General features: G+C 43.4%; 1 protein-coding gene across 2 annotated transcripts in view; it reads right to left on the bottom strand.

Annotated features, from left to right (window-relative positions):
- ESRRB (estrogen related receptor beta) overlaps nucleotides 1–12,820 on the bottom strand; it is a 130,246-nt gene that overhangs the window by 33,750 nt on the left and 83,676 nt on the right. For both annotated transcript variants that reach the window (XM_018070034.2, XM_008924961.3), the window contains exon 2: nucleotides 8,625–9,034. In XM_018070034.2, the coding sequence (XP_017925523.1) occupies nucleotides 8,625–9,034 (410 nt within the window). The remainder of the gene's footprint in view (nucleotides 1–8,624; nucleotides 9,035–12,820) is intronic.

The raw sequence follows: 12,820 nt of genomic DNA, 5'->3' as shown, positions 1-12,820 counted from the left end.
AACATGGAGCAAGGGTCTGATATGAGGATGTAAGTGGAATTATGCTGGATGACAGTGGAAGGTAACAATTATTTAGTACTAGAAGACAACAAACAAAAACAGCTGTCTCCATCCTGCCATTCATTTTGAGATGATGTTTCTGAAGAGGGCTATTCAATGTTTGCTGCAGGGATGGACTAGATACTGGTAAATCACGCAGCACTGAAAAGGGTATCTAAGCTCTACAGTCAATTCAGGAGAATGGAAAAGTTGGTCTGATGATCAAAGGAAAGAAACTGAGGTGTAGGGAGGAATGTAGGTAAGAGCTGAGACAATAACAGTATGGACTTTGTAAAACATCAGATTAGAAGCAGAGTTTACAGTTTTTTAACACTGGGACAGGACTTGATTTTTGTTCCTACTTCTGCAATGGATTTTTATATTCTAGTGCAAGACCCTTCCCTCTCTATAAATAAAGATCAGCAATCTGATATATATCAATCTTTGGGTGTGGTGATTAGACCTTGGGGCTAACTAAGCTGTTGGAAAGCCCCTTGAAAATCTGAGTGGAAAAGCAGAGCACAGATTCATTAGAAAGAAAGCACTGTTTATTTCAGTATTCTTGGCCCATTCTGGGTGAAACTCCAGGAGCACACAGCCCCTAAAGCCTAAAGGTGATTGGCCTGTTAGTTACAAACATTCTACCTCTTGCTTCTTGTTTTGTCACAAGACTTGCAACTTGACCCTAAGCTCCACCCCAGCCACCCCATTCTTCACCACTGCTCATCTACCCCCAAAATACAGTTTGTCTGCAGGAGCACAGTGTGCTGCACAAGTTGCTTCCCTTCAGGCTGTATTTCGTCATTTTGCAGCACCTGAATTTCAATAGCCAGCCACGTATCAACGTTCTCAGAGAGCTGGAAATTGAGATTCAAGCTTGATCTCAAGGTAATAAATAAACTCCTGCTCTAAACACGGAGTTTCAGCACATTACAGACCCATGAGTATGGTGGCCACGATCTCATGATCAGATACTTGCTGTGCCCCACGCAGGAAGGAACGCAGCAGGAACAAACCTGGGAAAAAACTCAAACAGAGTCTCACTTTGTTAAAGTTTTGCCTTTGTTTCAGTGTTAACCTTTCTCACCAAACCCAGGATGAGAGTTCTAGAGAGACACAAGATTTTATGTTTTGTGGTCCAAAGGCCAAAAATTTGACCCCTTACACAGAGACACTACACCAAGGGCACTGAGCCCTTATAGCAGCTGGAGGCAGTGACAGCCCTCATCTGAATGCTCAAGGTCCCTCCACAGCATCAAGAAGATCCCCCAACTTCCCCATGCCTCCAGGCCCTGGTCCCCTTGACAAGCAAAGTACTGAAAAGGGTCTACAAAAAATATACCACAACTAAATGTGACAGTGTCAGAGTATGTGCAGGTAATAGTTACCATACACATGCCGGATGCACACAGCAGTTCTCAAAGGCATTTCTGTACTGAGATCATGACTGTTAAAGGAGCAGAGCCAGAGGAGAGTGAGCACTGGGCAAGCACCCCTTCCTGGACAGCAAAGCAGTGGTCACCAGGTAGTGCAGCAGCCCCGTAGTCTGCTGGTTAGCACATATGAAAAAATACATTCAGCACCAGTGGGACATCCCAATTCAGCATGCTTGTTTGCCTTCACATTTAACACAGGCTCATCTGTCTCTTCCACACACTGTGCCCAGTCTGAGGGAAGAAAGCACCAGCAGCTGTGTCTTACAGTCCTCTCTATAGGTGCAAATGCTAGAGGTGAGGCTCACTGTACCCTCTTCACACAAGACAATGCTGCCAAAGCAAATGGCATTTTATGCCAGGCCCAAAAACATGCTGTGTGCTGCATGGACTGAGAGCCACAGCTGGGGGCAATACCTGCCATTATCGCAGGAAGCAGCGACATGACCAGGGGAGGCACAATCAGCATTACCCAAGCAGAACTCAATCACAAAAAACTATCATCTCCAAAAGTTTAACAAAGTTCTCTGACTTTTTTTTTTTTTGTGTCTCAATTTCTTTTATGGGTCCTGGGGCTGGCTGCCAGCACAGTGAGCTGCTCACAGCTCCCTGTAATTTCTGTAAGTGCCCTGTGATAAAGTGATGAGATTAACTCATCGAAATTCCAACAACCTCCCAGTGGCTGGCGGTCACACCAGCAGCCCAGCTGCCAGCGCAGGGGGCTCAGAGAGAGATTCCCCTTCACTGCCGCAGCTGGGGGTGCTGCAAAGTCCTGCAGAAGAGTGTCAGCATACAAGGGTGCACTTGCAACTCTCTATGCAACAGCAGAATTTGAGTCAAGTCTCTGTGTGTAATGAACAGTAGATTACGTGACCCAGAAGGAAAGGTCAGAAAAAAACACATAATCTGATAGGCAAGGCCTTGCTTTGAGCTGTTGCTTATTAGAGAGATTTCCTTTACCTAGATAATATTTACATTGATCTGAAAAAAAAAGGTAGAACCTCACCAATACCACAGCACAAGATTTACCTAAAAATGGCTTTAAAAAAATCAAGTGATGAATGACAGGATCACAGTTTGGATTTCTTCACATGTCCCCTTGGAGGGCAAATCACTTCCTCTCTGTGTCCTAGTTTGCTCATCTGCAAAATGATACGAACACCAAACCTACCTTCTGGGAAGATTTCGAGTCTTTATTCATTAAGGTTTAACTGTACTTTAAAGCCTTTAGATGAGAGATACTAAGAAAGAGTGGAGGACTGTTAAAGTGATAGATCATGTTTTTTATGCTGGAGAACTGCAAAATTACCCTATCTTCTGCAAAATTAGACCTTTGACTGTTAAACAATTTAGAATATCATTTCCAGTGCACACATAATAGAAGCACCTGAAAATTGTACACCAGATCTGGATCATTCAAGAGATCCTATATTCACCCTAATTCTCTGGAATGGGAGGGACTGGGAAGAGGAGAATGCCTCCCTGACCCTGGGGAGCACAACGAAGTCCTACCCAGCTCCTTCTTAAATTGTGGATAGGGCTCCTCCGGAGAGTTGAGTTTGGAATTAGTACAGCACTGAAGGCACAAGCTACTCCCTGCTTCCTGATTCTAACCTTTTAGAAAGCCTTTCCACAAGGAAACTCAGAAAAGACTAGATAGAAATAATCAAGAAAGTCTTTAAAGCTAAATAATTTTCAGCGTCTGATTGCTGAAGAAAACCCATCTCTCTTTTTCTGGTTTCTTCTTTATTGCTGTTCACTTAAATTAGCCCATCTAAATGAGGCATCATAGCCCAAGTCCTGATGTGAGGAGAGGTACTTTGTAAAAGTCAGAGGAAAATCTCTCCAATGATCTGCATGAGGTAAGAGAGGTTATTTTTAAGCTCCAGTTTTCAAAGAAAGGAACTCAAATATTGAACCTGTAAAACTTCATTTAGGAACTTGAATAAGCAACCTGATTTTCAGCAGGGTTGTCCTATGCTTCAAGGGACATGTCCCTGATCTAGGTGCCTGAGTATATACAAACATCAACAGAGGCTCTTATTTTTGGAAAGGAAAAATATCAACACAAAAAAACCCCTCAAACCCCACAAAACAAAAAAAAAAACAACCCCCCCAAACAAAAAAATACTCCAACAAAAACAAAGCTCCCCACAAGTGTTTATCACTTGCAGGAAAATGAGAGTTTGAAAAAGCAGGTGAGATAAGCCCTAGCGCTTGGATTAACCAAAATTTTACTTCATGTGCTGATAACAGTAAAAAACCCAGAAATGTGAGCACTTGACACTATGAGAGGAAAAGGGCATACGCAGAGGTGTAACAACAGCACTGTTCGCCTCCTCAGGGTGGCACACCTGGCTCCTGCTCCACAAAAGAGGACTTGGACATTTAGTACAACTCAAATCAGCCTCCTGCTTGCACAGGGAAGCAGGACATGGGCCCTGGGGCTCCCTACCAGCAGCAAGTTTGTCTATAGGGTTTCAGATACAGAAATACTTTACAGAAGTTGCACAGAAAAGGTCCTTCTGCACAGAGTTCTCTGTGCACTGAGGCCAAGAGAAAACACAAGACTAATAGACCTGAGGTTGCACTGGAGGTGGTTTTTTAAATCCAAGCACAGATCTGTGAATAGTAAGCAGCAGTCAGGTGCTAGATCATGAAATACTGCACTTTCCCTGGTTAAGCTTCAGAAGCTTTTGGAAAGCTGAAAAGTAGCAGGCACATTTCTGAGAAGGACAGAACAGTGCTTGGCTTCTATGGCTGCTACTGTAGGGACTTAAAACTTCCTTTGTGCATGTAGATGGTAATGCTCTTCTGCTCATGAAAAACTTTCTCAACTGCTGCTCCCTTCCCTTAAGCCACTCTAAGCACCGCAACAACAACCAGGAAGCCCTAGAAGACTATGGCTTTTATTACAAGCCTGTTATAAATCCCTAGAAGTCTTCTGAACTGCATTATCCACATTTTAAGCCCCTTATTGATGTAAAGGCATACCAACAAGGCAGTTCTGTTGCTACACTCACTGGGTTTGAAGCTTGAAAGACTCAACAGGAAATCCATAGATGCAGGAACTTCGCCTGATACACCACTTGCCTATCCAGAAGATGATGGTAAATGTGTCTCTTCTCTCTGACTCTCCAGTAACCAGTTCTTCCAATATCACTCCTCGCAAGTCCTGTTGTATCACCTTATGGGTGTGAGTTCCACACACACAAGGAGATGATTCACAAAGATCAGAAAGAGAAATCTTAATTCAGATTTATTTTGCTGAGCCCTAAGCTTTTATATTATATTAATGGGTCATTTTAGAAATAGCCTTAATTTTCACCATTTGAAGATGAAAAACAGATGAAGGGTAGTCATAGTCATGAATATGTTGAATAATAAAGGACTCATATGGTTACACAGCACTGCAATCAGTTAATATTCAAAAGAGACAAAAGTACCTACTAGTTGTAATGACTGATGAACAAAAATTTATATCTGATTGATACATAATGCTCTATCTACTGAGTAAACTATTCAGAGAAGGAATAGAGTTAGATTAAGAATTTGTACCACGTAAGAAAGCCAGCATTTGCCTTTGTCCTAAATTTGGATGAAAGTATTGTTTAGGATTTCCACGGAACAGAAATTCAAAAAGTTTTAATTTAGAAACATCCAAAACACAATACCTTTCGTGTAACATACCTGTTCCATTACATTCAGCTAATATGAAATTTTTGGTTTCAAATCAGACCTCTCTTGAGCATCAATAGCAGCACACTTCAACACGTTTGAAATTCAGATTCTCTCCTATCTGCACTAGATTGCACATTCCACAATATTCACAGTCAGGTGACATCCATGACACATGTGAGGACACTTGCGCCATGGAGGTCAATGTAGATTGCCAGTAGAATATAATCTCACAAAGCAATGCAATGATAGAGAAACATGATTTAAATTTTGTCAGGCAGCCTAGCTGACCGAAAATGTGTCGGGTCGGTTCAGAACTTCTGGCTCTGCCTCAAAGCATGGGAAGTCCAGACCTTAGGTTCAAAATAAAATGTTCAGAGAGAACAGGCCTGCAGCCCAGTGGCATGTTCTGTCATCTTGTGTCAGGTTTTCACTTTTCCATCTCAAGCATTTCCAGTGCTGCAAAGTGGAAATGACACACAGGTTTCCAAACCTTGATCTTTCTTTTGGGCCATGTAACACAACAGGTGAGAGGTCATAGGTGTGACACCTCCCCATAATCTGTGGGACAGGTTAGGATGTGTTGTGTGATCCTGTCTTTGTTCAGCAAAACCAAACACTCCAATTCATCTTGAACTGAATCAATGGTTTGGATTTTCCTGCCTTCTTTTCTTTTGCCTACCATTAAAATTTTTCTTGGGGAAATCTGACTTGGTAAAAATTCCACTTTTCTTTGGAAAAATCCTACTGACAGAAAATTCTCACATAGCAATATTAGTGACCTCAGAGATAACCAGCCGCGTCCCTGCTACCGTTTAGCCTATCTTCTCCCCGTCATTTGAAAAACAACAGCCCTCGTGTTGTCCAGGACGGGCTGGCCTCATCTGGCTAAGTGGGAAAGTGAGTTGCAGAGCTGTCATGCTCAAGTAAGGTCTGCAGCTTGAATGCCGCTCTTCCCGCTGCTCTGCTACAGCAGCAGAGGGAGTGAAGAGGCTATTGCAAGATGCTCCTGCCCTAAGATAGGCAGGTTTTACATAAGTTCATGCAACTAAAAGAACCCCATAGGCAGACTGGGGTCATTTGTAGCAGGGGAGCAGGGCTAGTTGGCAGGGCAAATTCATGTGAAGCTTCTCTTTCATGATCAGGGGTATCTAGATAGTGTAATAATTCAGGACAGATTTAGACTCATTTTATGGCAGCATGCATACCTAACATAGGGCCAGCAGAATAAGTACTGTCATAGTATTCATTAGATTTTCATCTGTCAATACTCAAGCACAGAGAAGTGAAGTGGCTGGTCTGAGACCACAAGAGCCTGATGATGAATTTACCTACTGCATCTGGGGAATCCTGGAGTCCTCGCTCCATCTCTGTGCTCTAACCATTGAGTCAATGCCACTCCCAGATACCAAATCATGGCAAGTCTTTTGATATTAGCAGGGAATGCAGTGGTATAACATACACATCTGCATGCTTTCTGCAATGTTTGGCAGACTGAATGAAGATGTTTTCACTTGGGCTGTTAGATGCTTAACACAGCTACTGAATATAATAAAGATGCAGGATAAATACCTTTGGTAAATGCTCTTGCCACTCGCCTTCTCTTTTACATGATCCTTAAATCCTTTTCCCTGCACACCCAGGGCTATGCTTGGATATCGCATGCACTGCAGCAGAGCCCCAGGACTGGTGCACTTTCTTGACTCAACCAAACTCTGCAGCCCTATTTGCTGCCGACTCCCGTGGGTTCAGCCTTCAGTTTCATAGTTGAAATTGCTCACCCTCAGGCACAGCACACTTGACTCTCACACTCTTTGGAATAAAAGCATTTTGGTACCTCAGTCGCCAGAGCAATCTGATGACAGAGCGAGAGAGATTTCCACTTATTTCTTTCCCCCATCTGTTACATGTTAACAGGCAATCAATTAGGGAACCACAGGGAGAAAGAATATGGCTGTGCTGGGGAGAAAAGGCTGGAAGGAAGCGCTCTCCCCTCTTGGGATTAAGTCAGCTGACACATCACTCAGGCTGACACAGGCTCTAGGTACTGTTACCCTGCATCATTTTCTTTTGATTCTCTCTAAAAACTCTTCAAAAGTTCCTAGGTCTTCTCCTCTTTCTCCCGGTCTCTTCTGCTCTGCCACAGAGGTGCTCCAGTATTGCTCCTAGGAGGAGTTACTTATCTTGTTTCTTTCTGTATTAGGAGCCCCTAGGACTTTGCTTCAGAGTGCTACCTTGTCCCTCCTTTAGCACCTGATTATGCCTAAAAGAAACACTAGGAATGGCTCAAGAGCTGGAGGAGGGATGGAGTCAATGCTGACAGTCAGAAGTGCAAGTAAAAATTCACATTCAATCACAGAGATTAAGCAATGACAAATCACACAAAGCCCTGCCAGAGAACTGGTCAATGCCCTAAAGATGGCAATGATTTCCACATGGCATAATAAAGAAGAAAGTGTCAGTGGGGAAGAGTGATTATTTCCAGAGCTGGATAACAGGAAGGAGAGTCATCTAAAATCTAAGAAACCAAGCTAGAAATAGTGACTTTTGCAGAGACCTGGAATGAACTGCATCCTAGACTGCTCTGTCCACTGCAGAGTTGAACATCCCCAGAAACAGAGTGCAATCAGACCCATTCAATTAACAAAATGAGTGCTCTCTCCACATGTGCATTTCTTTCATTTCACAGGAGACAAGGCAGTACTGGTGTGGTGGATTAACCCCAGCCAACAGCCAAGTACACACACAGCTGCTTGCTCACAGGACACCTTGTCTCCAGTCAGCCCATCTTAGTTTTCCACTTTCCACTGGAAGACAAATGATCCTGTCCTTTTTCCAGTTAGAGAAAGTAGGAAATAAAAGGAGTATCTTTATGTCTAGCCATGTTTGCTGACATGGGGCACATGTAAGCAAGTATGCCCAAGCATCCATGGGTGTTGGACGTTACCTGGATGCACTCCTGCTTTTGGCTATATTGTAGCTGTGTGTGTGCACATCTGCAACCACACCTTTGGCAGGCAGGCAGGCAGGCAGCCATACCCTTCATATGTGAATTGTACATGCAGGAGCAATGCACTGCAATTCATCTATTCATGCATGCACTGAGGTTTTCAAAATCACCTGAGGAATTTCTCATCCTTCGTAAGACTGACACAAACAGGGTATCTTTGTCTTCTTCAGTGACTAGTTTTTTTATCTTCAAAGAAGATGCATCTTAGTGAAAGCCAGCCAGGCTAGGAACTTGGCAAAAGTTCCTACCACCACATAGCCTAACTTCATGTCCATGTTCATTTGGGAGGACCAGAGCTGATTAGGAGGAGAGAGGAAGCATACAAAAGGATGGAGACTCAGGTACATTACATGCACTCTTCCCTTCCCCCTTTTATGTGACATTGCAGTCTCAGCAATGTCTGGGGCTGTGGCCCTCTACTTCTATGGAGTGAATGCTGCGGTTTCCATTCCTTCCCACCGTACCTTGAATAGTCCTCTTGAAGAAGGCTTTGCATGCCTCACAGGAAGCCACGCCGTAGTGGTACCCAGAAGCAATGTCCCCACACACCAGGCACAGCCGCTTGGGGATTGCATTGAGCATGTACTCGCACTTGGTGGGTGAGTCCTCCATGATGGCGCTGGCACAGTCGTCGTAACGCTTACGGCAGGACCCACCACCAATCCCCGTGCCATTGAACATGGGGGGTGAGTCTAGGCCATTGGGGTGGCCACCCATGGCGATGCCATAGCCACCGCTAGCATCGGAGGAGCCACTCGGGCTGTGGTGGCTGATGGCGTCGATGCCAGAAGACGGGCTGGAGGGCTCGGTCTTGATGAAGGACCCACAGCTGGAGGAGAGGTGCCGCTCCTCCGTGGCCATTCTGCCGAGCAGCCTGCGGGGAGAGAGCAAAGGCACTCAGCGACCTCCTGGCAAAACCCAGCTCCAGGTTAGTCAAAAGAGAGCCCTCTTTTTCCCACCTCAGTTCAACTCCAGTTGGCTCAGACAGTTCAACCCCACCCGGTTCTTCTTCAGGAATATCAGTACAATCGCCCGCCTGCTCCCCACAAACTCATATTAGAATAAAGACAAGGATATTCATGTAGATCATATTATCAGGCTGTTCACAGGCTGTACTGCTGGGAAGGGGCATCAGTGCTGATCAGGCACAATCTACCCAGAGCACAATCTACCCCTGAAACAGCAGAAAGAAATGAGCTTGCCTGTGGCAGACCAGGTGAAAAAGATGTTCAAAATATGCTGCCCTGGCTTTAATCAAAAAGTTCAGGAACAGACCCTGCAGAGGACCTGCTCAGACTGGATTTTCATTTTTTTTATCTGTAATACAGAAGTCTTTGATTAATTTTCAATTTGAATTCCTCCTCTCCCCCTCACTCCACCCTCCACTCTGCAGCACTATTATCACTAAAAGAGAAGCTTAGAAACTAAAGGAAAATAATCTGATCAAAAATTTCTTCTGGCTCAATCTTAAATCTTAATCTTTCTTCTATTTACTAGTATTGGGCTTTTGCATAGACACGCAAATTCCCACTTCTTAAAAAGATTATTATGCTCTAAAGCCTATGGAATCTTTACCAAATTGTTTTAGTTCACAGATAGTCTTATTCCTTATATAAATGTTCAATCTTTTGTTTTTAGAACACTGCTAATTTTTATGATATCTAAAGCAATGAGTTCCAGAGATTACTTGTGCAGTGTACGAACAAGCAAAAAATTCCATTTTTAAATTCCAGTTAAAATTTTTAATTTTTAATTCCACTTTAAAATTCCACTTATTTGCCTATAGTGTATTTGCAGCCTTTCAGACTCCCTGAACATGTCCTGGCTCTCCTCAGGAAATGTAGTTTTGCCATGTTCTCCTCATTCAGCTCTTCATTATCTATATAATTGCTCTTCATGCAGAAGTTTTTGCAGATCTCTTATCTGCCTCATCATCCATCTCTGAACTTCCTCTAGTCTGGCTATTTCTGTTCAGTCCAGAACAGAGTTCAATGAGCCAGCTCCTCAGCAGCATGACACTGGCACTGCTCCATCACTTCTCCAGCTGAAGGTCTGGACAACAGTCAAGACAAAGGCACGCCATCAATTACGTAGTGATGTTACAATATTTTCAATGTTATTTTCAGCCTATCTAGTGTATAACTCCTTACACTGTTTGCTTTTTCCCCTCTTTAAATTAAAATCTAAATTGTTACCATTTCTCCAGCAGAGAATATCAGAAAGTTACTTACTGCAATCCTCAGATCCTTTCCTGAGTTGCTGCAGTTAATTTAGAATCCATTAGGATGTACAAAAAATCAAATTACTGCCTTCTGGTGTGCAATGTTTTGCAATAGTCAACAGCGTATCTCTTCTACCACTATGCTGTGCAGTCCACACACCCAGCTTTATTAAGATCCTCTGGGGTTCTTCAGTCTTTCGTGATAGTTTGATGTCATCTGCAGTCTCATTGTTCACCCACTTCCCAGATCATTAACATATGGATCAAACACCACAACACTGATCTTTGTGGGTGATTCGTGTTAACCTTTATCATGCTGAAAATTGACTTCTCTTTCTTCTCTGGATAGGGTATGTCTACCCTTTCTTTCTGTCTCTGACACTTTTAATTGATAATAGTACTAACCTGAGAGGTTAAATTTTCCCTTCAGCAAGATAATTTGTCAAAGGCTTTAAGAAAAACTAAACACATGCATTTTTCTGATGACATGGCCAAAGAATTTTGAATGACTAGGGATGCTTCACTTTTCTTTTTGGAAGCTCTGTTGGTTTAAAGTTACCATACCATGGTCATGTGGGTAATTTCTATTTCTATTTCTATTTCAGTTTCAGCCTATTTACCTGGTATTTGTGGCAACTCCTTCTGCCAAGAGGTCAAAGCCATCAGGGGACAGGACAAAATATTCTGTGTATTAGCAAGGCTGGAGTGCACACATATATACATCATATCTGTGTCTGTTGATAGGAATATAGATGTTTGATATGCAGCAAATTCACAGTCGCATCCTTATGATCTCACTTGACCCAAGTATTCTCCCTTCTCTGTTTCATCCTCAGTGTTTGACCTCATCTCCTATCTCTGGGATCGATCAGCCAAGTTTGTTATTTGGCAAGACTGTTGACCTTGAGAGTATGGGCAGGCATCTCATGTTCCTTGGCTGCTTTGCCTGGTGTTACCTGAGAGGAATCCAGAGTTTGGTCCGTCTCAGAGACAGTGTGATGAGTTGATAAACGCCCATGCTTTTGCCTAGAGGGCCACACCGAACTAGAGGTCATGGAGCAGTTACAGGAATAATTGCCACAGGTGCATTCATCTCTAATCCCACAGGGTTCCTAGACAGACTGCAGAACTTCTAGTGTAATGCCAGCTGACTCTGTGGGCAAAGATGAAGCTTTGCTAACTGAGAGCAGATCTTAGCATCTCATAGCAAAGCTGAAAGCTGCTGTGCTGGCCTTGTTCTGAGGCCTCTCCCTACCTGAGAAGTGCAGTTTTGGTAAAGATATGAAGATCACAGGATACAGCAACATGAGATTAGGGTCAAAATGGAAGGCAAAATGACCATAAAACAGTGTTCGGCACTGAGGAACTCCACAGTAAAAGGAGCTGGAATCGTAAGGACAACACTACAAAAAAGGCATGACAAAGAGATGAGCTGTACTGGCAGATTCCATCAGCAGAATCCAAATCCCAGCTTCTGTTTCTTAAATAGCCTAACTTTCATAGATGACCTCAAGAGGACTTACTGAGATATTTCCCTCCAGTGGAGGGGAAAAAAAAAAAGAAGGTATATCAGGCTTCTCAGCTCACAACCTCAATTAAGGAGCCTTCCTTCCCAAGGCATGTAAACAGTGACTGTTTGATAGTGAATCACGGATAGTAACAATCCCCCTAGATCCTTCCAGCTGAGGACCCTCCTGTTCCCTTCCAGGAGGCAGCAATACATAGGGAGTGCTGGTTAGACTTCAGCCATTTTCTCTTGTGTTTTTCTTTTCTGGCCTCTGACTTTCTGCAAGTCTCATGGAGATCCCATGCTGATTTTTAAACAGAGTCAGAGTGTCCCCTGGCAATGAGATACATCTTGAACTTCAAGAAGAACAGCTAAATGTTTCTTGCAAAGAGTTCAAAGTGATGAACAGTCATTTTGCTCGGCTCTAGTTACCTTAATAGGAATGTAAAAGGAGAGAGACTTGATCCAACTCTCCTCTGTGCTGGCACAGGAAACTCCGTTACTATTTCTGTGCCCATGTAACAGGCTTAAAGGTTCTAAACATTTCGTTCTTTTCACCTTTCCTCATCATAGGTCATTCCTTCTAATCCCTTTAGCATCTTTGTGGTCCTTCTCTGGATTTGTTCCAACTTGCCTGGGTCTCTCTTGCAGCAAGGTGCCCCGAATTGCACAGCACAATGCCACAGCACTACAGGGGAGAGTCACTCTGGAAAGCACACAGCCGGGCAGACATATGGACCAACTGAGCAGTAGCTTTGCCAGACATCAGGTTGCACATCAGCTCACATCATTTGATAGCTACTGTCTCACCGGGACCTCTCTGAACATAAGCTGCTTTTGCCACTGTGCTCTGCGCAACATGAAATTTGGAGATTCTCCTTGTTCTAAAGTAGATCCAGTATCATCTTTAAACTACACAGTGCTAATTGCCA

This window comes from Manacus vitellinus, unplaced genomic scaffold, assembly GCF_001715985.3.
Source record: "Manacus vitellinus isolate BGI_N305 unplaced genomic scaffold, ASM171598v3 scaffold_6_pilon, whole genome shotgun sequence".
Lineage (NCBI taxonomy): Eukaryota > Metazoa > Chordata > Aves > Passeriformes > Pipridae > Manacus > Manacus vitellinus.
The sequence above is the reverse complement of the archived record's forward strand: the minus strand, read 5'-3'. Positions and strand labels throughout refer to the sequence as shown.